At 41.6% G+C, this 26,365-nt stretch overlaps 1 protein-coding gene across 3 annotated transcripts; it reads right to left on the minus strand.

The window, feature by feature from the left end:
• Positions 1 to 720: 720 nt before the first annotated feature.
• esrp2 (epithelial splicing regulatory protein 2) lies at positions 721 to 25,333 on the minus strand. Of its 3 annotated transcripts, XM_061745053.1 has the most exons (17): positions 25,221 to 25,325; positions 24,878 to 25,031; positions 23,550 to 23,678; positions 15,878 to 15,991; positions 14,691 to 14,805; positions 14,385 to 14,480; positions 13,857 to 13,911; positions 13,266 to 13,376; positions 12,701 to 12,833; positions 12,385 to 12,427; positions 10,314 to 10,615; positions 9,460 to 9,687; positions 9,067 to 9,265; positions 6,386 to 6,590; positions 6,104 to 6,290; positions 4,199 to 4,299; positions 721 to 2,173 (listed from the first exon to the last, which is right to left on the minus strand). In XM_061745053.1, exons 2-16 carry the CDS (start codon positions 25,007 to 25,009, stop codon positions 4,213 to 4,215), a joined length of 2,136 nt encoding a protein of 711 aa, XP_061601037.1. In that variant the 5' UTR covers positions 25,010 to 25,031; positions 25,221 to 25,325; the 3' UTR covers positions 721 to 2,173; positions 4,199 to 4,212. The 3 variants fall into 3 exon arrangements, with proteins under 3 accessions (XP_061601037.1, XP_061601029.1, XP_061601046.1); XM_061745045.1 differs by having other exon boundaries at positions 24,878 to 25,332; XM_061745062.1 differs by lacking the exons at positions 721 to 2,173; positions 4,199 to 4,299 and adding an exon at positions 5,559 to 5,597 and having other exon boundaries at positions 24,878 to 25,333.
• Positions 25,334 to 26,365: the final 1,032 nt, after the last annotated feature.

Genomic DNA, 26,365 nt, shown 5'->3' on the forward strand with positions numbered 1-26,365 from the left:
AAATCTAACTCATTCTGATGAGCAGAGATGGAAGTAGGTGAATTGTTTTGGATTTCGGTGAACTTTGTAACTCGTACCAGCCAAGTGTAATAAAAGAGAGGATTTGCAGTGAGGGCAACACACTGGCTTGGTGCTTTGCACTGTTGCCTTACAAAAAGGTTCCTGGTTTGAATCCTGGCATGGCCCCATCTGTGAGGCGTTTAGGTGCCGTTTTCCCCCCACAATCCTAAAATGCATGTCAGGTTAATTGAGTGTGTGTGGTTGTCTACATGTGGCCCCAGATCCCTGTGACCCTAGTTTTACATTAATAATCATGAATCCAGCAGATGATACAGGACTGTCTCAGAAAATTAGAATATTGTGATAAAGTCCTTTATTTTCTGTAATGCAATTAAAAAAGAAGTTTAAGAAAACTCAAATATCCTATCTCAAAAAATTAGAATATTCTGGAAATCTTAAACCATAATCAGCAATATTAAAATAATAAAAGGCTTGCAATATTTCAGTTGATTTGTAATGAATCAAGAATGTATAACATTTGTTTTTTTTTTTTTTTTTTTTTTTTTTAAAATTGCATTACAGAAAATAAAGAACTTTATCGCAATATTCTAATTTTCTGAGACAGTCCTGTATGTTCAGTAACTCCAGTAGAAAGCATCTCTTCTCAATATTACTGCTGTCTTCTGAATTCACCTCTGAAAAGAAACACTTGAGCCATAGATCATTTAACTTTTTATTATTATTATTATTGTCTATACACTAAATTCATACAAGTTTCAAACCTGCAACAAAAACAAATATTTCCTCTGCTACCAGAGGCAGACGTAGCCTCATTTGGGCCAGTATTGGGTCATTCAAGGCATGGGAAAGATGAAAAACTAAGACAGCAGTTAGGGCTCTCAGGAAAACTCCTGCAGCTTCACTCTTCACACAGACTCAAGTTGTAAGCAGGAATTAAATCATGCAGCAGACAGAGTTACAGTCCGGAAACAAACCAAACCTAAGCAGTCAATCATTATAAAAGATTTCAGGACAAGCCTTTGCCGTTTTACATTTATCAACAAGAAATGGCATTAATAAAAAAATAGAACTAATTTGTCTTGCTACACTGTTAAAGATGCATAGACTGTATATCTGTGAAGCAAAAAAAAAAAAAAATCAAAAGAAATCTGTAGTGCTTAGTAGATGTGATGGCCAGCGAGTCGTCACAACAAAAATGCTTAATACAGAACAAACGGAAATAAAGTCACAGATTAGTTTGTACTCTGGCACAGCTGTGGTGTAGCATGAACTAGTCTCTCCTGGAGATCAACGTTATTTCAGATCAACTTTAAGCAAAGGGAGGCACTTTGTCATTTCAGTAGTCCAAATCTGTTTTTATGGCTTTTTCTTTTCAAATCACACCACTATCATGCTGAAGGCCTTCAATTAACATCAACACACACACACACGGAAACAGACACACACAGGGACTTGTACATAACTAAACACAAATGTGCATAAACACAGAAAGATATAAATCTTGTAGTGGTTTAAGAGTGACATTTTAGAAATATGTAGAAAGGTTTGTGGAAGTCGTTTGTATAGCGTCAAGCATTTCAGGACACATCTGTACAGTTTTATATCGGACACATATTTGAGTATTTAAATATATCAGCAGGTTTGACTTTAAAGAGCCACAACATCGTCCAGGTTCCACCATCTCTCTCTCCACGATCAGCAGGTACAGCAGGTGATTATACGCAGAACTAGGACCCGCAAAGTCATTCGCACAGAATTGAGCTGCTTCATCCGTGGATGCACAAACTCCAACAGTGGACTTGGGAGTGTTAGGACCAACATTGGCAGGCGTGTACAGATTGGCAGATCATTTGGAAGGGAAGCAGATGTTCTCCGAAAGACTGGAACGGGCTGGAGCTGAAGCTGAAGCAATGGAATCAGGAGAGAACAGAGATGGTTCCTCTGCTGGACACTAAACTGAGCGAGGTGGAGAAAGATGGAGGCCTAGTGGTCAGTGACATAGGACCAAGTGGACTTGCTGACCATAGAATAGGTGGTTTGAGCGCTCGGCAACAGCCCGCCTGGCCATCACCTCGCTAGGGAAAGTGACCAAGGCCTCGCCACTGCATTGGCCATTGAAGTTATACAAGATAACAACGGCGTCCGGCTGGAGCTACAGGAAGACAAAAAAACAGAAAAAGCACAGAGGAAGTCATTGAAATGTCCTTTAACTGCAACATTAAGACCCCAGGGGGAGACCAGAGAGCCGAGGAGGAACCATGCACTTAAGAGGATCGTCTCAAACAGTCCAGTTCGAAAGCAGAAAGGTTAGTGGGCAAAAGCAGAGTCCATGCTGCTCCCAAACCCCTGAACCTCTGAACCCCATCACATCTTAATCATCCGTTAGTTTGCATGCTTTTCATCCAGTTTAACGCAGAAGCAGAACAACAATCTGGTTGTTTAGGACACGTACAGTCACGGATCCCAGTGACTGTGGTAGAATCCACAAATGCTTTGGGAATCACGCGACAGACAGAGGAGGCAAGACGCTCCTCTAGGGTTTAAGCATTCACTGGAAAAGACCAAGGTGGTGAGGCAGGCCCGGTCTGGAACCGGTTCCATTAAGCGGTTTTCAGTTGGAGTGCAGTTAGGGCTGGGCGATATATCGAGATTTTAATATATATATATATATATATATCGATATATTTTCAAACACGATATGGTACGAGACAATATCGTTTATATCGATTTAAAAAAAATAAAATAAAAAAAAAATTTTTAATTTTTTTTTTAATGATTTTGATATGGCTTATTTTGTGACAAATTGACTTGAATGTTTTATTTGAGATTTGCACAAATATTTTGTTATTTGCACAACAGTCAACCTCAGTGGAAAAGTCTGCCTGTTACTGTCTACATTGTATTAATTGCACAGTGTATTTTAATTTAATTGTTATGCAGGAAAGGGATATTTGTTTTATTTTATTCAAGAAGCATTTGTATTCTATATATGCAGGCAGTTTATTTTTATTTCATTTGTTTTATACATTTTGATATTGTGCAGATCTCTGTTAACAAAAGGTACCCGTGTGACATTTGGCACGAGGCTTTGTATTAAAACTGACTTTTTTAAGGGTTTGCCTCAGAAAAAAATGAAGCTAACAGAGATGCTATGCTATAATGCTTTGGGGGAAACCCCAATTAAGGCACAGAAAAAATATCGAGATATATATCGAGTATCGCCATTTAGCTAGAAAATATCGAGATATGACTTTTGGTCCATATCGCCCAGCCCTAAGTGCAGTACATTATGCACCGGGACACTTGGTTAAAATGTCTGGTGACTTGGTGAAGGTCAGTGACTAGTTATAGCTGTTCCAACTGTACTGTAAAGATTATTTATGCAACAAAATTAAATAAAAGGCTCAGTACTTGCAGAATGCAACCTTCCCAGAGGAAAACCGTCCAAACCGGTTCCCTGCAGAGCCGGTTAGGGTCGCTGCGAGCTAAAAGCCTGCAGGCTCTTAATTCAACACCTTTGAACATCAGTGTTTTCACACTTAAATTGTTTTAGTTGCATTTCAGTGAAGGTTGATGTGAGTGAAATAGCACGCAGACTTTGAACCCTGTCGCTGCTGCTGCCATGACGACCATCATGACAACCATGAATGTATAATTTTAGCAAGCGGAAAGGTACAATATGATGAAAACTACCGTACGTTTCACTGCAGTGAATTTATGCTTATCACATGGGCATACATTGTTCAGTTGTATTTAAGATGTTTCTGCGAGCTGGATAGATTCAAACTTGGTCAAGACTAGACCACAGTACATTTGAACCAGAGGCCTTAAAAGTTATGTGAAACTAGGCCAGTAAAATACTGAACAGGTGAAGTGAAGGTTAAAATATGTCACTAAATATAGATATTTTCTTTTTGCCCAAGGGGACACATTTCACATAAAAAATGCCTCTAAGTACCACCTCAGAAACTCATATACCTCCCCCACCACCACCACCAACATTTAGAGAAGCATTAAGCCCTTAAAATTACTTTTAAGAGAAGCAAATCACCACTCCGGTGTTCAACAGGCATTTTAAAGCTTTTAGACCACATTTGCAAGACGTACAGATGCCATTTAAGCCGAGGAAGTGTCCCCTCTCTCCACTCAGCCTCCCTGCTCCAGAGGCTCGTCTTACCTTGCTGCGAGTCCCTACAGACAGAGCCATTCTTTGGGCTGAATCAGACTCCTGGCCTGTTCGCTCATCTGAACCACGCTGCTGTACTCGTCAGGGGCGTACTACAGGTAGCATAATGATGGGGACACAGTCAGGCCGGCTCAGGCTCCACGTGGGTTTCACACACAGCAAAGATACAGTTTTATACACAGACACACAGAAGATGTGGATGTATAGTCTCAGAGGTACTAAAGATATTCCACAGTGGAAGACAAAAGCAAACTGAAACAGAGATTCACCAAATATGTCTGAAAAAGCTACATGTGAACTACACAGTACTGAATGTGTGGTCAGGGACCCGACCCCCACCCACCCGATACCCAGTAGGAATGGGCGATGTTTTACCGTTCACGATATACCGTCAAAATAATTCCCCACGGTAAGAATTTGTCATCTCGCTGTAAAAATGATAAATTCCCGTTGATGACGTTTTTGTGTAAAGCCGGATTTATGGTTCTGCGTTAAATCGACACAGAGCCTAAGGCGGAGCCCACGGCGTAGTGGCGACGCGCAACGTACGGTGCGTGTCGCCATTACGCCGTAGGCTCTGCGTCGATTTAACGCAGAACCATAAATCAGGCTTAACAAACATGGCCGAAGGCGGATCTGAGAGCGAGGAGCTCGTGGTTAAACGAGGCTCCAGCTCCATTATCTGGAACTGGTTTGGATTTAAAAAGAGAGACGAGGAGCAAACATCTATTATGTGCAGAGTCTGCAAAAAAACAGTGAGTGCAAAGGATGGCAATACAAGTAATTTATTATATATTTTACATTATATATAAACATATTATTATACAAAGTATATAACAGCTGCTGCTGAGGTCTCCACAAGAGTGGTGTAATAATTGGTGTAGTTTAGTAGCATTTAGTATCTTTTAGAGCAGTGTTTTGGGGGCTCCAAAGACTGAATGTGGTGATAGATTTATAGTAAAAAAGATGGAGTTGAATTGGTATTTTTTTTATCGTCATTTTTATCGTTATCGGGATAAATTACAGAAATTATCGTGATAAATTTTCTTAGTCCATACCGCCCATCCCTAATACCCAGACAGTCAGAACTGGAATCCACTCAAGAACACTCGTTCACTCATGGATGTGGCGTTTCTTGCGTCTCGTCCTCCGGTGAGCAACTCGGAGGAAGTTCTTCATTTGTGTCAACAATAAAGTAAAGTATAGGGACTGTACCAGTTCTATATGATAGGAGCCATGAAGACCAAAACCAGACCAAAGCTTAGCCCCAACAGCAACAACACCAGCCCTCACCTCAACCCCCCCACCCTTCTCCCTGCTCCACTCACAAACTCTCTAGCCACACCTGTCAACGTTCATACCTGCTTCAGGTGACTCCGCCTAATTTGGGCTGTAAGCGATAAATATGGGGGGGAAAGAGGAGGGGAAGACAAGTGTACACACGTCCCTTAAATGAATGTTACAGTGGTTTTGATTTTGCAATTGAACAATAGAAAGAAAAACTCCCAGTACCTAGTACCTGAAGAACAGTGTTTAGTGCAACCCTGTCATGAAGCTTTGCAGAGATGCTGCAGCCTCTTACACTAAACTCCACATAAACAGACTGAAGCTTTTGCAGTTGAAAGCTGCACGAGTCTGATCATCTCTTCTTAACACTTTATTATTCTTTTATATATCGGATATTCTTATATTGCAAAAAGGGGCCGGACTAGATAAGCATTTGCTTCTTCCTGTCCCTTCTTGAACAAAACTGGTTGTGCTTTACTATTGTTGTTGATGTATGGTGTGTTTTTTTTTATTGTTTTGTTCAAGATGAATAAAGATCAAATCAAACACCTGCCTCAAACCAAACACACTTTTCTAAGCAAGGGTTGTTTCAGTGATGCATGTACTGACCTGGTATCCCTGGAAGAAGCTGAGGATGTCTTTGACACCGGTGTTGTAGGGCAAACCCTGCATCCTTAGCAGGGCCCCTGGCTGGGGCAGTATGGAGGGGGCAGCTGCTGCAGCGTGGTGGGGCTGAGCCCCCACGGCCCCGTGTGGAGCTGCGAAGTAGCCGACCGTGGAGGGAGAAACTGGGGGACTGGAGGGAGGAAAGATATTGGAGAATTACATGGATATAAACAAAAACAGCTTTTCCCTCTTGCCGAGCAGACTGTTGTGTGACGGGGGACTGACCTGGGGTAGTAGGCGGTGTAGTTCATGTTCATGTTCATGTAGAGATGTGGCTGAGGGGGGTAGTAGGCCAGAGAGTGAGCGGGATTGTGCATGGTGCTCTGAGGAGGTCTGGGAGGAGCCAGCAGGGGGGGCTGGTAGAGGGCAGCCTCGGAGAAGAGGGCAGGAGGGGTGGGGAAGGGGGTGTAGGCAGTGGGAGGAGACAGACCTGCACAAACAGACAAAGATATGAAAAAAATATGAAACATTTTGTCCTGCAGCATATTTAAAATTGCATGAAGCATGAGGACACATCTGTCGTGCTGAGTATTTCTCGTGTGTCACAACACATCCCCAGGTTTGTCAGCGACATTTCTCAATCATAGCATCTATAACTGCCTAAAACCCTGAGAAATGAACCACAGAAAAACTAAATTAAAGGGGAGCTATTATGGCATGTAATACCTATTTTAAACAGGCCTTGAATGTCTTCAAAACACGCTTTTGATTGTTTTTGCTAAATAAATTAGAAATTCAGCCTCTGAGCCATGTCTTTATCATCCCAGTCTCTAACCTCATTATCTATGAGGGATTCTGAGTGGGCGGGGCTATGATAATGAGGCACTGTGCTGATTGGCTGCCTGACGCGATACACCGCAACGAAAAAATGGCGGAAGCTCCAGCCGGCGGAGTTAGTTGTGGGCGTGGTTTCACGCATCGGAGGCCAACCTATGCGCCCGTCGTTACGTAACGACGGGAGCAGAATCTGAACGGCTCGTAGAAGCCACATCACACTGGAAGATTCATCCGGGCAGCTGTACAGACCCTGCAGAATTTGGTTGCTTTCTTCTTTCTGAGTTGGCAGGCTGAGGGGAGACAACTTTATATATGTTAAAGCAAGAGAAAACATTTTTTTCATATTAGGTCCCCTTTAAAGCTTTTAATGAACAGAAGGGAGGAAGTTGGCTAAACATTGAGTTAGTTTAAGTTTCTAGTGTAGCAATTTACTACCCTTCTATTTTTATATGATTGCAAAGTGAACATTAGAGATTTCCCACAGTCGACTTTATCCGTTTTACAAAACGGATAAAGCCAGATGGTCACAGCTCGAAGGTCCTTGGTTCAATTCTAGCTGGGGACGCTGTGGGTGTTGAGGGCGGGTTTACTTCCTCATGTCCTGAGCACCCAGATCCTGCGTGGGGTTGGCTAAAGGATCTTTCTGTGTGGAGTTTGCATGTTCTCCCCGTGTTCCCCTGGGTAGCTAATGTGAGCTGCCCTCACAAGAACATGCAACAGTCCTGGGCTATACATGCCCCCTCTGGCCAGCCGGGGCGCCCCCTATGGGGGCGGGGAGGATCCGGCATGACAATATAAAACATGCAGGTTAGCGACCCTTGAGGACTGCAGTCCGACACCTGTGCAGTAGAAGTTGAAAATGCTATAGCATGATACATAATCCTTTCAAGGGCTACGTCCGACCAGGGAAGCCCCACCCTGTCTGGTGAAAGGAAAAGCCTGCTCACTCCTCAAGCAAGAAGCAGGCTTGAGCTCAGAGCAGAGGGAGAGCAAAGCCCGGGATTGATACTTAGGTAGGAGCATTGGGTGATAAAATTGGAAGAAAAAGTAATCAGAGGATAAAAATATGAAAAAAAAAAACAAAACAGAAAGAGATCACCTCCAACAGTCACTTTGCAGTTTCATTCAAACACAACTTCAACATTAAAATGTTCCCAAACCGACAGATGAACAGATGTGTCACATGTGCTGCATAACTTGTTTTAACGACATCCTGCACTCACTGTCTGTCGGGATTCAGTTGTAATTTCACTTTCAAATAAGTGATTTGGATGATATCACTGAACTATCAGCTTGTTTAAGCAAAGTGCAAAAACCCCTGAAACTGATGCAGAGGCTTTTCTTTTTTAAGTCTCAGCCTGTAGTGACAATTTGTTCATTTTTTTTTTTTTGCTCAACTCAGACTTGATACCTTGTTGTTTTCCAAGTTGTTTCTGAACATTCAAACCAATTCAACCGAGGGTGACAGATACGTTTTTATTCCAGACCTTAGCCAAGTGGATATGACTCAGAGTAATCTCTAATTCAGTACAATTGATTGACGTGATGGTCTTGGAATATTTCAGAACCACTGAGTGAGTCCATCTTATAAATCCCTTTATCTTCAAACTTGTGCACCAGACAAACCCAAACCCTCATCAAACCCTGTAAATGACAGTAACCACCTCAACAGATCTGTGTTTACAAAAGGTTGCATTGACCTTCAAGCCATCCCACTTGCATCGTGTACACACAAATGACAGTATAAATGTATTTATACACCAACAGCCTCCATATGTGGGAAGTTGCAGGCAGTTGTTCTCCTTCAGTTCCTAGAACACAGCACGGTGCTGCAACACTGCTGACCTTGTGAAGACGCAGGTGCTTCCAGGCCAGTTTAGGTCACATTATGTCATGGACATTTAATAATAATAGCTTTAAAAAAACGCTTTACATTTTTTATTTTTATAAATAAATAAAACCCATACCCTCCTATTTCAAGTAATTGTTTAATAAAATTGAAATTAGATTAATAGGTGATCATTCAAAAAGATTGTTCCAATCTAGTCTCTTGGCAGCGATGGCAGATATGAGCCATAACAGAGTAACATTCATGGTACAATTTTGCTTGTGGGGTGATGTTAACTTACAGGGAAGTTTGCAGGGTGGGGGGGAGAGGCCACTGCGGTTCAGGGTTCCTCCCATCAGGACGATGCTCATCTCCTCTGTGGAGCACTGGAAGACCTCAACATACCGATCCTTCATCGTCTTTTTATGGCACTTCTGGGACACCAGGAACGCCTTGTCAGAGGACCTCATTTGGATAAAGGCATCTCCAGAGGGTCGACCCTGCACACGTGAGAAATAGTGGCAAAGAGCGCTTCAGATACACAAGTATGAAAGGTTCTTTCTGAAGCAAAAATAAGTGAGCAAATCTTTATTTCTTGTGAAGGTTTATGAGACAAATTAACAGATTTGACACAGTTTATAAACTCTGCAAGTTTTTCGTTTCTCATCCTGTACGTCTGTGTGACAGTCCTGACCTGTTGGTTCAGGACCATGTGGACTCCATGAGGTTTGATGTCAATCGTGTGTTCGCCCATGAACTCCAGGATGTCCTCGATGCCGGCGGTGTACGGCAGGCCGCGCAGGCGGACACAGTCACGAGAGGTGCTCGCTGGCGGGAGGAAGGAATGTGCGGCGAGGACCGGGACGATGGATGAAGGGTTTATTGTGGTGATTAGAGGTGTGGAGATGAAGCGATTCAGGACCTGGAAAGACAGATTTATTTAAAAACAGTCAGTCAACTTGGCTCCATAATGTGTACAATACAACATTTTGCATCATAAAAAGCCTCAAATAAAATGCCAATTCAGAAATGTTATTTTTTTCCAAAGCATACAAAAAATAAAAAATAAATAAATAAATAAATAAATCGCAGCAGTTTCTCATGTCTTGCAATGTTTTGTCAGTCTTCGTGTTTGGTCACTTTCTCAGTTGTTGCCATGACACAGTTTCTTGGAAATCATTCTCAAAAGGGAAGTGGCCTCTCTGTTGTCCTCTGTCAAATACTACCGCGGTTAATGCCACAACACAGACATATTTGAGGCAAAAACAAACAAAAAATAAATAACTCCATGGCTACAAGAGCCCCAGCCATTCCCGACCCCGACCCCCCCCATCTCTATATTTCCTGCCTAATTGTGTTTTTGAATCAAAAGTTCCACACTGTAATGCTGCGTACAGCATTCTGCGCACGGGAAGAATAAATTCACTTAAAAACGACCACCTTTTCCACGCATATCCCTAGTGGCCTCTTGTTACCAGACACCTGTTTTGAATCCTTTGAAGGAGTAAGTCAGCAAGTCTCACCACGAGTTATCTGAAGAATATTCACCTGTTGCACTTCTGCCGCGGTGCTTCGAAACAGCTCGATGTACCGCTTCCCCAAGATCTGCTTGTGCTTCTTCAGGGCATGCTGGGCATATTCTTCGCACGAGAAGAGCACAAAGGCGTCGCCACTGGGCCGCCCGTCGGGGTACTTGACGAAGAGCAGGCCCTCGGCCCCATCGGTAACTGGGCTCTCCGGACCGAGGAAGGACAGCACTTCCTGGGCCGTGGCGGTGAACGGCAGCCCCCGCATCCGGATAATCACCTGGTTCTCTTTAGACAGGAACTTCGCCACCTCGTTAGATGAACCTACGGTAAGACAGTATGTATTAGACGTTTGCAGAGCAGACACATGTCATGCCCTCTGCTAAAAGTGGACAGTAGCTAAAATCATTAGAGATGGTTGCATTTTAAGTTTAAAATATATAACATTTTTTAATGAGAAAACATCTTCCATTTATCTGGACATCCAAGCCAGTTTAACACAAGTTTGTGACATAATTATCTTAAACCACAAAATACTGTTGAAGCTGTTTGAATTTAAAAATCAATTCACAACTAAAGCCTTCTGAAGGCATTTTAGAAAGTACAGTTCAGTCAAGTCCAAAACCCACTCTCATTCATGTCCATATCAATTAAAGGGTACTGTTAGGTGAAAAAAAAAACGAGTGGACTACTGCAGAATAAAAGAGGAAGGCGACGTGTTTTTGTGATTCCCTGATCATTTATTGTCAAAACCCCCAATCATCTCCTTTTATCTTTCACATACTGGTTTTAACTGGAGAAAAAGGGCATTCTGCTTTAGTAGAAACTGCAACCCGACCTGGTTATTAAGCATCACTTCCCAGTGTGAGATACTGCAGCAGAGATGTATTCAAAAGCAGAGTTTTGTTTCAGGAAAAGCAGGTATTTAGCTTTCACGTCGTGTCACACCTGCTGCGGCCCAGCGATGTGCGCAGGTGCAGCTTGCTGAACCATGTCAGGCTTATTCACTGAGCCTCATTACAAAGCTGACTGCGTTCGCTCCCTAGTTTATTTCCTGAGTTTATATCAGGTTGCTCTCAACTCTGATTTCATACAAAATTCCTTTTAGGTTGGATTTGCAAAACCTGCACACAGTTGATGTGTAAACTTCATAACCATTTACTTTTTCTTTTTAAATAGTGTCTTTACCTATCAAAACAACTTTAAAGTTAACTTTTTTAGATCACTGTGTTACACTGACGAACATGTGAGACGGTGTTAAAGAGCTAACAGTTTGTATGTTTATATAAAGGCCTTTCCTTAACTTCTTTTGAGAGAGATTCAAGTATTATAGGTTCTTTACCTCCAGCGAGGAGATTCAACGTCCATATTTGTAAAGAAAGTATTTTTCTTTGTAATGAAAAAAAGCAGCTGCCCCACATACTAAGAAACATTTTTCCATGTTTACTGCTTTCATTTCTATTGATAAAACAATCTGTCTTGGCAGCTTGATTTATTTGCTTAAAGTCCACTGTGCTGTTGATTTGTATTGATCCTCGCTCCTCTGACCAAAGTCCAGGGTCTAACCAGGAACCACTGTACGTTATCAGCTGCCGGTGACTATTTCTTTGTCTGCTATCTCGGCGCTGTGTTGCCGCCGGCTGCAGCTCGATGATCCCGAGGCCCCGGGCCCGGCCTGTGTCTCTTCACACCCTCTTTGTATGAGGCCTTTCATCAGGCATCAGCCCTCTCTGCCTCATGGGAGTGGAACTGGAGGCTTAACCGGACAGGTGAGCTGCTGTGAGCCCAGAGTGAAATTTCTCTCCAAGTGGCCTCTGAGGGGTTGGCCTGGGGATGAGGAGTTGAGGAAGGGATGGGGGGGAAGCTCCTCACAAAGTATCTTTTATTAGTCTGAGATAAGCTGCCAGGGAGTCATTGGGATGAGGCGCAGACACGGGTAACAGGAGAACGAAGCACCATGCACTACAGAGCTGCACTTTTACAGCCGTGCGTGTGTGCGTGTGTGTTTTTTTCAAAGGTGCAGCAGGACCAGGAAACAGAAAGCTCCCCAAACCAACTCTACATGACCAGAAAGAATAAATGTAAAGTCTGACCTCCAGCGATCTTGAGAAATTCTTCTCCTGTAGCTTTGTAGACCTAAAAAATAAAAAGTACAAGAGGAAAACTTAAAAAGTATTAAAAATATCTTAATCCAGTGAAAAATGACATCAGTAGAAACAAGAGCTATGGGGTTTTACTTATTTCCTAGTAATTTTATCATCATTTACTCTAACAAGACTTTTTCCACAGTGCCTAACTATTTTAAAAGACATGAAAGCTCACCCGAGCAGCTTTTTGCTTGTTTTTTTTAAGCACATATAAGAAAACTAGTCACCAAAATCAAAGCATGAGGTCAAAGGAGAAGCCAACCTCAATATAACGGCTTCCCATGTGGTGTTTGTGGCGCTCCAGGGCCAGGTCTCGGTGTTCAGAGTTGATGAACCGAACCAAGGCTTCTCCATTCCTCCTGCCCTGAGCGTTGAGACACAGGGCCACGCCGCCCCTGCCACACAGAGCACACACACCTTAATGCAAAGACACATCCTGTGATGTTTCCTCTCCGCTTCACAGTTCTACTCCAGCATCTGCCTGTTGGTGGTGTTGGGAAGAAGTTGTCATCGCAGCTTTTTTGTGGTTCTTCAAATGCTGGTCAACAGAACCATTCAAAATGAGGCCAGAAAACTAAAAAACAAGGTTCTGACACAGAAAATAAACATCAAGAGCCACAGATAACAAACTGTCTCCATTCACATTGAGAGCAAATGGCTTTTCTTTTTTTTCCTTTGCATTTCTTATTAAGTGAAAACTAGAAAACCATGTAGACAATAAAATACAGCAACCGTTCATAAGGTCAGGCCGTTATCAGTTAAATCTGTGGTAATAATGTTCTAGTTAATCATTTTTAAAACCTGGGTTTCAGTTTTAATCGACGTACTTGGCAATATTGAGGCCTTTAAAGAAGCGAGCGATGTCCTGGTCTGAGGACTGCCATGGAAGCCCCCGCGCCCTGACCACCGTCTCACTGTTCACCGGCTCCGTCTTGCAGCTGCACGAAAACCCCATGTGAGGAAAGAAACAAGAAATAGGTTTAGGACAGTCTAACACTGATGGTATAGGGGAAAAAAAAGAATCAACACAGACTGTTTGCATTCCTGCAGCCGACTGGTACTAAAACATCTCGTCAATCGTAAGTTTAAGCTAATTGTCGACAGAAACAAAGGCTGCTCAGTAACAGTAACTCACTCCCATGGTTAAATGGTAGAGGGTTGTCAAGGTGATAAGCTTTTAGCTTTCTGAAAATAGCACAATGGAGTGTGCTGCCACTGAATATCCAGGTGAGCACTTGATGGCAAAGTTGCACCGCTTTAATAACACACTTGTGGTTTCCTTGCTGCTGTAATGAACACTCAGAGCCGAGCTCTGAACACAGCTGAGGAGTCGCCCGTAAGCAGCTCTGCTCACTGACTCGAACACACACAGAGGCGCTGACATGTACAGTATTTATAGTACAAACAAACATACGTACCATGTGCCAGAGTCAAACTTGTATTTCACAGTTTCAGCGTAGGAGAACATGTGATCTAAAGAAAAAAGGAAAGAACTGTAAGAAACTAAAATGTCCTCCAACACAGTGAATGATGGCCTGTTTGGCAGTGGGACTTTTGAGCAGCACAATCAAGACGGGACATTTCAGATCAGTTTTATTTATTTTCAACTTGAACTCATTAATCAATCAATTAAATGTTAAACAATGCTTTGGAAAACGGATGACTTTTTCTGGCATTTTTCATTGTAATCAGATATCAAAGATGCAGGCTTGTAATTAAAATAAATAAAAACATGGAGAGTTTGTATAGATAGAAATGTAAGTTTGTTATTAAATAAGTGCCATGACTGGAACAAGAAGCACATGACGCCTCTGAATGTCACCCGTCTATTCCTTCTTTAGACCTGCTTATTGTTTTTTATTTAGACTTCAGAGTCAGCTATCACCTCCTTAGTGAGAGATGGTGGGCATTTAGCATCTAAAACACAGTGTCGTGCAGTTACTTACTGTGGGGCTCCGCTAGGATGCAAAGTGTCACCTGCACCATGCTGGTCACCTCCCTCATCCCCATCAACTGCTCATTTACAGCCGGGAGATCAACATCTGTGCACACAGTCAAGGCTGATCCCCACCTTCAGCTGTTAGTCTGACTTTGTACAGCAATATCCATGTTTTCTTCTTCCAAAGAGATTTAAAACATTTTAACAAAAGTAAAGCTTCACTGGTTGGAAAATGTAAGCATTATCTGCCATTTTAGTTCTGTATATCAAAAGGACTGACAATTTTCAAAGTGGAAGGACAAGCAAAGGATACATTCCAACATGGAGTCGAGCGTGAGCTTCTGCAGCGGACCAGCGTTTGGGCAGCATTTGTGAAACTCTTTCCTCAGGTCCACGAATGAAAAGAAACACTCAGGTAGTACAAGATTCTGGACAGGAAGAAATAAGAGAACGAGTTAATGTGGTAATATGACAAGATAGACAGCTGATGCACTGGGAAAGAAAGTAAAAAAAGAGAACAGGGGAATAACACGTCATCTCCAAGATCCAAATGTACATTTATACGTGAATGCTAGCATCACAGAAGTGTAAGTACCTGCTGAAGGATTGTTCATCTTACGCATGCCCCCTTCATCTTTACACAATTACATTTTTCCAAATATCTTAAACTTAAACCGTTTCATGATATGATGCACTCTATAATGATATATATGCAAATTAATTCCAGTCATAATTTAAATGAATTATTTTTAGTGATTTTCTGACATTTGTTGACAAGCTGGAGATCATTTGACCGTGTTTGTACGTGAGAGACTCAGCCTGTCTTCAAAAACCTCATACTGTGTATTGTGCATGTAAAACAGTATCCACTATGCACCACATGCAGGTACTGCAAATGTTGTTAATACGCTGTATACCACGGTAAAAGTGCATATGCTTAGGGAAAACTGAGGGCTGGCTTCTGGTTACCCAGTAGCTGCAGTTGTTCATCAGGGGGTACAGTTGGGGAGGTGAGCCAGGTGCATACTAAGAGCGTTTTCTTCAAGGAGCAAACCATTTTCATGCAGTGCAGATTTTGCAGACATTATACTTTGTTTTAGCAGGTCACTAGGTACCAATAGTACAGTATGCAGTTTCAGAAACAGCCTCAGTCTTTCATGGGAACTGCTTTTGTGTCAAACCATCATTGCATTCACCTGTTTGAAATAAAACCACTAAACTGCTCCCGTACCAACTTTTATGGAATGTGTTGAAGCCTGATTTATTGAATTGTAGAGCATGACATTGTACCCCAATCTAAATGGATACTTTAACAGAGTTAATAACAGTTTCTACCTCATTTGATGAAAGTTTGCCACAAGCAATGCAATACCTGTGCATTTCAGGTACATTTTTTTTTTAAAAGCCACAAGAAATATATCTTTTCTTTAACATGTATGCTTAACTAACTGGACATGCACATGGTCATAATTTTTTGGACACTTGAGGGGAAATAGTTACCTTTTTGGAAGCTTCGGGGTGGAGGACCTGTCGAATGATGAGGGGACCGTTCACCAGAAGTGTGTAGGAGCTCCTTCCCAGACATTTCAGCTCTGATGACACAGACTGCTGGAACTGCGCAAAGAAAAAAGAAAACCCGTAAATATGGATTTGATCATCTTTATTTATAAACAAGAAAGTCATAAACTGTATTTGACCTTAGAAAATACACAATTTTAAAAGGGAATAATGAATTTCCCTTCAATTAATGGAGAGATTTAGTCTCTTCCTAAAACACAGGTGTGATGCTATACGATTCAGTTTATTGTCAGGTAGTACGGGAGGGCTGGAATCCAAAAGGCAGAGTGACGGTGGTGTCGCGTTAAGACGTATGACTGCTCGTCATCAGGAGCGGGGCACGTCTTACAGGTTTTAGCGTTTGCCTTGTGTGAGGGGCGGAGCAGACAAAGGAAAGGAATGATCACACCACTAATCATCAGGATCACAGCTGGTCTTTGTAGACCCGACAGCCAGACAACATGGAAAACACATACACAAACAAACCCTGCAAGTTTAACCGGCCTAACTCCCAAATACCGCTACCTGCAACACATTGCTGTTTGTTTACATCCAATCAGCATCTCCCCCGTCTCAGTCTGTTGTTGGTAACACTGACCTCCAAAACAGAGGTTATCTTGCTTCTCAATAAATGATCATAAATTCAGATAACTGCATTTTCGAAAATAATTTCATTATTTTTAATTGGATGCTTCAAAAAAGGTAACCAAATGTTAGAATTTTAGCGCACTCCCATGAACAAGTGTGCACTCAATCAAGAGGTCTGATCATTTTTAGCGAGATCACGGTACTAGTAACACCTTTGCATTAAAACTAATCTAATTTATTTTTTCATATTAAAGAATAGTCTGGTTTTTTACACGATGCTCAGTAAAGAACTGTACCTCAAAAACATTATATGAAGTAATAATATGGACATCAAACTAGTGCAAAATGGCTCCGGCTTAGTTGAATTTTTAGAGACAGAACTAAGATTAAGAATAATCTTTGTGTCCCAACCCAGCGGTCTTGCATTGGATATCCCATTAATCCAATCAGGCTGTACTTATTCGCAAAGGGCCTGTGGAGAGGGTGTGGCGATCCGGCGATACAGATCACTGATGAATAACCTTTGTCTTTTTTTTTTTTATAAACATGAAACTGCCTTGAAAGCCTGCCAGTGTTCTTAGTGTAGCAAGATCCACATCACCATTTCCTTATAGTCGCACCCACTTCAGCGAGATGTTTAGTTTCTCTTCTTTCTTCCAAGACGACTCACAATAATCTCTTTTAAAAGCAGTTTGGCTGTCTGGGAATGGGACCGCCTTAAACTCTGGCTCTCATGGCCACTAGCTATGTATGACAGTCCTTCAGACAGTGAAAGAGAGTATTAGAGGTGCGTGTTAGGGCACGCTTCATGACAGTCTGAGAGACGCGCTCGGCTATTCTGCAGCACCAACCAGCTATCAACAAGTGAACAAATGTTTCAGGTTTAAGTTAAGCACTTTTAAACTTAGGACAGAACCTGCAAGAAGTCAAAGACCACTAAACTGAGACTGCGTTTCCCCAGCAGATCTCCAACTGCCTTCAAAACTCAAAATTTACTCTGAAAACCAGCAGACAAAATAAATGACGGCAAAGCAGGTTTTCATTTAGCAGGTGGTGCCATTACACAAACTACGGGATACCTGGACGAAAAGATCTGCTTACTTTATATCCTCATCCCTTTAAAGTGTGTGGCAGTGCAAGAACAGGTGGGTAGAAAAACACAGCTAACCATTTAGACAGAGGTACTTTGAAGACCGAAGGTACTTTAAAGATAACATCTAACAAATATGAAAACCATCTCTGCTATTCAGAGAACTTCCAAAAGGATATGTGTTTGTTACATTTACGTCCAGATACAGAACACTATTCTCCACTCAAGGGGTTCATGCATTCATCAATCTTAATACATCACTCCTTTATTGTAACAGCAAACACAAGGATCCTGAACTACGACACTAAAGTTTTTATAAATTAGCTTTGCGGCACATTGAAGTCTTCGGCATACTATAACATTTCTTATTTACAGTGATAACAAGGCTGATGTTTACTCAGACCTGTAAATACAGCTCCACCTCAGAATATGACTAAAGCTGGATTACTGACAGAAGAGCAAATGTTAGAAGGGATGGAGACACACCCTGCCCTCCTCTCCTCTGTGTTGAACTAACAGCTGAACTGAGCAAACAAGTAAAGACTGAAAAATACCAACAGTCAACTTTATAAACTGACAGGAAAAACTCAAACTGGCAAAAGATTTCAAGCAGAAGTGATCTTCATTGAGATAATTATAGTAAAAGTATTGTTATATTCTGTGTACTTCTTGAGGTTTTCTGACAAATAAAAGCTGCCTCACTGGCACAGCACCGGTTTATTAAGTCCTGCGTCATGTTATACTTTCGACATGATAACATCTTACTATCTGAGGAATCATCAATCATGAGGTGAATTCAAACAAATATTTTGCCAAAATGGTTCCAGAAGTGACACAACTTGGTGCTATCTTCTGTATTGCTCTCCGTCTGAAAGGCATTTCCAGACGCAAGTGGGAGGATGTGGCCTTTGAACATGCTCCTATCAGAGTTTGTGCTCCTGAGTAGCAGGACTGTTTGTTTCAGCCACCACCAACTTACCTCACCTCTGCATACAAACGCCGATAAGAGAAGCAGGGAGTGTCCACGCAGTCCCTGAGGGCAACTGTCGAAACACACACTTGCAGCACAGATCTATATCTGACACCGCACAGAATGGCGGTGTGTTCTTAAGAGGTCAAAATCACGGCTGAGGAATTTTTTTCAACATCTGGAGATTATATAACAAAATGTCCTTATACCTATGAAATCTGCTGTTTTTTGTTACTTTATTTATTGCAATCTATGGAGTTAATGTTCCGCATGTAATACACTATACAAAAGTATAGTCATGTGAAAAACAAAGTTGCATCCTCTTGGTCCTTATAGATTTTAAAATTATGCAACAACCAGCCTCAAAGGACAACAACAAATTACAGTCCACCCTGTCATTACTGATTTGACAAAAAACTAAGCCAAAATTCAGAAGCCGCATGCAAACAACTAAGAATAACCCATAATGCATCATGCAAAACCACCCTGAGTAGCAATAACTTTTAAGTAATAATTTCCACTATGACATAAGATTCTCAAGCTGTTGAGAAATCTTTTGCACACTCATCTGAACAACACGGACAGGTGGCCCAACTTTTGACTGCAGGCACTTCGGTATACAGAGGAGCTTGAGCAACTGCAAGGTGCCCTGGTCTTCTGGCTCATCAAATTACACAACACACACACACGCACGCAAAAAATCCCCTTGCACTAATATACACTTCTGAGTATATTAAGTCTTTCCATGTAAAATGATAGAGCCCGTATTATTTGAAGGTTATATTTCTATGTTATCCAGACCGATTTGCAGAAACAGTAACTTCTCTAAAATCATTGCTAATGTCTTTGTGGCCTTGTATTGACACGGATGCTGCAGACAAAACAACAAACTTGCATAACTTCTGCTTTTATAGCAATGGTTACATTTGCCAATTATCAATGAGCACCTGGCTGTCATTAACCCTCTTACTTCCCGTACAACTAGTAGTGGGGGCAGACGGTTTGTTGACCCTGCGACGGGCTGGAAACCTGTCCCAGGTGTTCCCCTGCCTTATCCCAAATAGAGCTGGGATAGGCTGATTCAGCAGATCGCTATACCCCTGAATTGGGTAATCAGATCAGTAATTTTGCAATCAATATTCCCAACAACTGGCATTCTTCTGTGACTGCAAATGCTGGTGTTGTAGCCGCTTTGTCTTTTGGGAGTTTTTGTTGAAGTGCAGACTAGACATTTTGGATGGGAATCAAGAAAAAACATGGCCACCTTGTCAAGTTAAAACCAAACCCTTTGGAAAAGCATAAAATGAAACCATGTTTGGTGATAAACATCTCGGGCTGTGACCTGAAACACTTGAAAATTTTTGAGAAGAGCACATAAAACACAAGTAGGTGTTTCACAATATGCAAAACTTTCACAGGCTGCGACTTGCTGCCAACATCTCAGCCTAAAACCAAGCCTGCAGTCGAACAGCAGTTAAACCCTCCGTCTTCCCCGAAGAACCACAGGTGTGACATGGAAACACGATAACATGCCACCACCGCAGTCAAAGTTATTTTCGAATATTTTATTAGCTGTATAAACTGGTGCATTAATCCTTTTTTTTTTCCCATTAAATACCTTAACCTTTACAGAAGTCAGCTACATGTGAACTTATAAAGATATACTGAAGTTGTATTTTTGCCAAGAAATTCGCTGCCGTGGGCAGAGAGCGTACGTCATCCTGCCGCTACTTCATTTTCTCTTTCGGAGTCAAACATGTAGCTCAGTCTCCAAAAAGGTCTACATACGCTGACCAAATACTCTGCATAGTCATTCATTTAAATGTAGCAAAAACCCTTGCTAGCGCAGCAGCATTAACAGTCAACATATGAACCCACTCGTCCTGCTTTGTTTGTTTCCACTGAGACTCATAAATGTGACATTCAGTGAGCAGTTTGCATTTAGGATGCAGAGTAATCATATGTCAGGGTACCAGCCAAGTACGGGATTATTCAGCCTCTTCATCTTTATGTCCATCTACAACTTCACATCATGATCACTTGTTACTCTTCAAAAATATGGAGTCGGGAAAAATCGCTGCCATTGACCAAATAATAAAGTTCACTTGAGAATAAAATGAGCCAATAACAAAGCCTCCGTGACTTTCGGTCATAAGGGCAGAACTGAAAAGATCCTTTATCAGAAGGAGATCTTACAATGCGATTTTTGACTTTTCTCCAACAGATCGGTTGGTCATTATTACCACGAAACGTTGGCACAATCTGTAATACTGATTTTAGACACATACCATCCATCCATCCATTTTCTATACCTGCTTTGTCCTTTGCAGGGTCACGGGGGTCTGCTGGAGCCTATCCCAGCTATTTTTCAGGCCAGTCCATCGCAGGGCCACATATACACACACAAACAGACACACTCACACCTATGGGCAATTTACAATCACCAATTAACCTACTACGCACATTTTTTGGACTGTGGGAGGAAGCCGGAGTACCCAGGGGGAACCCACGCAAGCACGGGGAGAACATGCAAACTCAACACAGAAAGACCCTGCTGGGCCTGCGAGTCGAACCGGGGACCTTCTTGCTGTGAGGCAACAGTGCTAACCACCAAGCCACTGTGCTGCCGATGTTCAACCCATGAATAACTTTTCATGGCTGAACTGCTCACAAGAGAAATTTAAGAATAAGATTGCTATAAGCGTATTTTTCTACTGGTTGGGTGTGCGCTCCTGCTATCACTCAGGCTAGGTATCATTTTATCTCTAAAGTGACAATGTGTTTCAAGGTATGTGAACTACAATTTTTTACTATGGTTGTATTTTGGTAGAACAGCACAAAGCTGTCCTTATTGCTGTCGTATTTTGACAAAAGCAAAGACATTTTGTTAAAAACTCTGAATATTGTATCTCCTGAAGACAAAAAAAGAGAAAGATGTCCATATGATAAAGGCATAACGGCTGTTTTTCTGTTCGCTCAGTGTGTTGTGGTTTAAAACCCGTTTTAGACAAAAAATAAGTAAATGATGCATGACATTGTGCCTTTCTGGCAACATGTATGAGAGCCAAGTGTTCAGCAGTCTTGCTAATCTCTCCAGCCCTCACCTCCTTGATAAATCTTCCCTGAACAAACGTCCTTGGAGTTGCCACACAGGTCAACATGACAAGCCCACCAATAAGAGGCAGCTGCCCTTTTCCTTATATTAATGAACAGGTTGGAATCAGACAGCACTTCTAAAATAGGTTTAAGTTACATACCTCCACACTGCAGTGCCATACAGCACTTTCAACTATCTATAATTTGGAGACAAGGAGAGACATTTTTCCTTTCTTGTCTGTATCACCATGGATAAACTAATCTTAGAGTAACCAATGGAGAGAGAAAGTGCCCAGCTACACAAAAGGTATGAGAGGAACAAACTGAGTGTTTGGGTTAATATTTGAAGGTTCAGCAGACAATCTAACTCAGCTGGAGCTTTACTTGGTCTGTCTGTACAACATTCAAACTAATAAAAAGTATGTGTGTGTGTATATATATATAAACCTTTCTCCAAACCGACCAGTCCGTACATGCACTCAGATTATAACAGCCGTAACATCAATTGCAACACACTGTCGAAGCCTGATAATGAGATGTTCTTAAACCCAAACTACTGTAAGAACAGAAAAGTCACACCCAGTCCATTCACTCTTGCAATTGGGGCAAGAAAATGTTTGGTAACATCAACACTTTTGTCACGACACACCTTTTGGGGGGGATGGGGGGAGAGACACAGAGACACACCTTGGTCCCAACCAGCTACCTGCAGATGTATCGTCCTCATTAACTGCAGTGGACCATTAAAAACATTTGTAGTTTAAACAACATTGCCTGGATGTGAATTGTGTTTATATATATGGGTTTATATTAATGAAAAAATAAATAAAAGTTAACTAAGGCATTTCAATCCAAAATATGACCAAAGATGCACCTTTCCCTCATGCTCAGTACTTTGGAGTACATGTCTGCACTGCAGTGGGCATGTTATCATCATGTCTCTGTGTCGCTCTGTGTCAGATTACCCCCCCAAACAAGAATCAATTATGTGGGATGGACTAAGGCTGGCAGACTACACACACCATGTAAAAAGGCCGAGGTCTTGACACAGCGGTCCTTAATCACCTTTATCCCAAACCCTTGGATCCATTTTGTTCTTGTTGTCCTTTCACTATCGATATCTATTGGTTTACGGGTTGTGCTTGGTTTTGTTTTTTTTCAGCCCCTAAAATAAATAAATAATAATCTGTCAGTCCTGCAGCTTAACACTGAGGTGTGGTCCCAGGTAAATACTCTGCTTTCCAGATGTCTGCACTAGGCACCAGACCAAGGCAAGACCAGACCTGCGACGCCTCCTTATCTGCAGTCACCCCAGGCTCTAGCTCTGTTCTGCCCATCCCAGCTCCTGCCGAGCCCACTGCAAGCTGTCAGCCGAGTTTAACTGTCAGGGCCAATGGCACATCTCAGCCAGGTGAAGGATAATTTATTTTTTCTGAAAAGGCCAAGCAGGAAACTTGACACTCCTTACATTAGCCCACAGCTGAATTACCCAGTCAGGCTTGTTGGGTCACATCTCGCCACAGGCAAAAAAAAAAAAATGTTAGAGAAAACTTCTCAAGGGTTTAAGTACCTTTCCAGTTTCTTGTGAAGTCAAAGAGGCAGTATGATCACCAATACCTGAATAACTTTCACCTTAATTGTAAAGGGTTATCTTTAATCGCAATGAATCAGAATCAGGTTTATTGGCCAAGTCAGGGCAAACAAGACAGGGAATTTGACTCCGGTTATTTCACTCACTGTACAGTAAATAGACAAATGACAGCTCTTATTAACATATATACATTTTTTTTTTAAGAGGGAAAGGGGCAGCAGTATGAGGTAGATATGGTTATTGAAAGGTGCATTGCAGTGAAGTGAGCAGCCAGACTCACCTGTTGCAGGACTTTGTCCAGGGGCTCGGCTTTGACCACGTCCTCAAGAGTCAGTCCTGTCTCTTGTTCACACTGGTCTGTCAGCTCCAAAGTGTCTGGCTTGACAAAGTATTTATGAAGCTTCCCGACCTGTGAAGGGATTTAGCATTTCATGGTGCAGAATATAAAAAAAAAAAAAAAAAAAAACACGGCCTATATACAACAATTTATGGCATTATGGCAGCAGAACCCCGAATACAGGAAATTAAACTCTTTGAAGGGTTAGACAATTGACAATGTGGTTGCAGAGAGCATTCAATTGTCAATAAAGTGTCGTTTTTTAAAATTAAGAAGAGCTTACATGCTAAAAAACCAAAAAGGTGTGTTTCCCTATCATGTGAAATGCCACCTCTCACCTGCTTGGGTTAGGTTTATTTTTTTCCACCTGTTTTTAAAAGAAAAAGGTGAGCAATACAGCGTGAGCTGAGCGCCAGAGCGGGCCGGTGTTGTGCCAAAAAGTGATTTCCTGCCAGAATCTGATTTCTTCTTATTTCTGGCCGCGGGAGCGCGCACAGCAGCCCGTTGAACGATAGTGCTAAAACGTCAGATTTTCTGATTATGAAGCCCAAGAATGAGATCAAGTCATATTTAGACAGAAACAACTTTTCATTAACTGTATTTGGCCTTCAATCAATTTTTGGCAGGTGAAAATGCCTATTTTGTGTTGTAATGGTCCTTTAAAAGAGTTAAAAGCAATCCTGTGAGCTCTAGTGTTTATATTATGAAGCTCAAGAATGAGATCAAGTCATATTTAGGTAGAAAACAACCTTTCATTAACTGTATTTGGCCTTCAATCAAATTTTGGCAGGTGAAAATGCCTATTTTGTGTTGTAATGGTCCTTTAAAAGAGTTAAAAGCAATCCTGTGAGCTCTAGTGTTTATATTATGAAGCTCAAGAATGAGATCAAATCATATTTAGGTAGAAAACAACCTTTCATTAACTGTATTTGGCCTTCAATCAAATTTTGGCAGGTAAAAAGACCAATTTTCAGGGGAGAAATCAGATTCTGGCAGGCAATCTCTTTTTGGCACGACACCTGGTTGAGGCAATTAAGGCTGATTTATGGTTCCGCGTTACACCAACGCAGAGCCTACGGCGAGCCTACGCGCGTACTCTACGCCGTAGGCTCTGCGTCGATTTAACGCAGAACCATAATTCAGGCTTTACAGAAAGCACACCGTGTTGATTTAAATGTCAAACAAACTGTTCCACTACAGGAGCACAAACACAGGGGAGTACACAAGGAACCGTACAAACGAAGGAGAAGGGGGGTCAGACAGGTCCGTACCTTTTTCTCATGTAGATCCACAATTTGCCACACCAAGAGAATTATTTCCCTCTCATCCGAACCCAGTTTACCCCCATTTGCACCAGCTGTTGCCCCAAAGAACACCACCAGAGTATCACTGTGCGAAGCCATCAGGGACCACAAGGGTAAAAAACTACAATTAAAGCAAAGATTAAAATAAAAATATCACGAGGGAATCACCTTTTTTTTCCAAGTGATAAAGGAGAGCGAACAAAAGGACTGGAAACTCAATTGAGATAAACGCAGAGAGAGAGAGGAGAAAAAAAAAGGGGGAGATAATTTTCAGAGGAGCCACGGAAGAGTTTGCGGTCAGAGACTCTACCTGTTGCTGTACTTCAGTATGTTCTATCCAGAGATACTGGTTTAACTGGTAAAGAAGGGTGGAAATCCGTGTTTCCTTCACACGAACTCCATAACAAGGTTTTTTTTTTCCCTCCTCTCTTTCTCTTTTTTTTCCCAGTTACCTGTGTGGCTCCCATGCGGCGTCTCCTATTGGCTGGTTCGCAAAGGTGAGGGCGGGCCTTCGAGGCGAGTGCTGGGCTGTGATTGGCTGCCTGGTTCCTGTTGGATCAGGAAGTAGTCGAGCAAAACAGGCCTGTCGTGTCTCCATGAGGCAAATCTAGCGATGGTCGGCACAGATAGTGATAGTGGAGGCAAAGTGCAGCTGAGTGAGTGAGGAAAACATGGAAATACACTACGAGGAAGCTATTAAAACTTTGTCCAAGTTAGGGTTGCCAACCGTCCCCTGAAAAACGGAATCGTCCTGTATTTTTAAACTAACATACGCACTTTGTCCCGTATTACTGTGAGAGTCAAAAATAGTCATAAAATGCCAAATTGGCATTTTTATGACTATTTTACGGGACGGGTTGCCACCCGTGACACGGGACACGATTTGTACCGTATTTTCATTAACTTTTACACCATATTCTAGTTGAATTATTGAAATAAATTAACTTTTACACCATATTCTAGTTGAATTATTGAAATAAATTAACTTTTACACCATATTCTAGTTGAATTATTGAAATAAGTTAACTTTTACACCATATTCTAGTTGAATTATTGAAATAAATTAACTTTTACACCATATTCTAGTTGAATTATTGAAATAAATTAACTTTTACACCATATTCTAGTTGAATTATTGAAATAAGTTAACTTTTACACCATATTCTAGTTGAATTATTGAAATAAATTAACTTTTACACCATATTCTTCACCTGTAGGCTATATTACATCTTGGCTGATGTGGACATACATATCATAGGAGGATATTTCAGTTGCTAGTATGGTTGTCTGTCTGTACAGTCATGCAAGTTCAATGCTATTAAAGCACTTTAAACTTTAAATCAAAGCATTTTGTTTTTTCATATAAAATAAACACATTTTTATTCAGTTTAGAAGTTTTGGGGCTTTTTTTTTGGCTCCTGCGCTGCTGAAATCGGGGCGTCCCTTATTTCTATT

Source organism: Cololabis saira, chromosome 2 (genome assembly GCF_033807715.1).
Source record: "Cololabis saira isolate AMF1-May2022 chromosome 2, fColSai1.1, whole genome shotgun sequence".
NCBI lineage: Eukaryota > Metazoa > Chordata > Actinopteri > Beloniformes > Belonidae > Cololabis > Cololabis saira.

What these genes read in the sequence shown, in the direction of transcription:
- esrp2 (XM_061745045.1), bottom strand. Translation starts at nt 25,009, where the DNA reads ATGGCTTCGCACAGTGATACTCTGGTGGTGTTCTTTGGGGCAACAGCT. An exon ending in TGGACAAAGTCCTGCAACAG is followed by an intron (nt 15,992 to 23,549) that starts GTGAGTCTGGCT and finishes TTCTTTGCGCAG; the next exon opens with TTCCAGCAGTCTGTGTCATC. An exon ending in AAGTTTGACTCTGGCACATG is followed by an intron (nt 13,377 to 13,856) that starts GTACGTATGTTT and finishes GTTTTCGTGCAG; the next exon opens with CTGCAAGACGGAGCCGGTGA.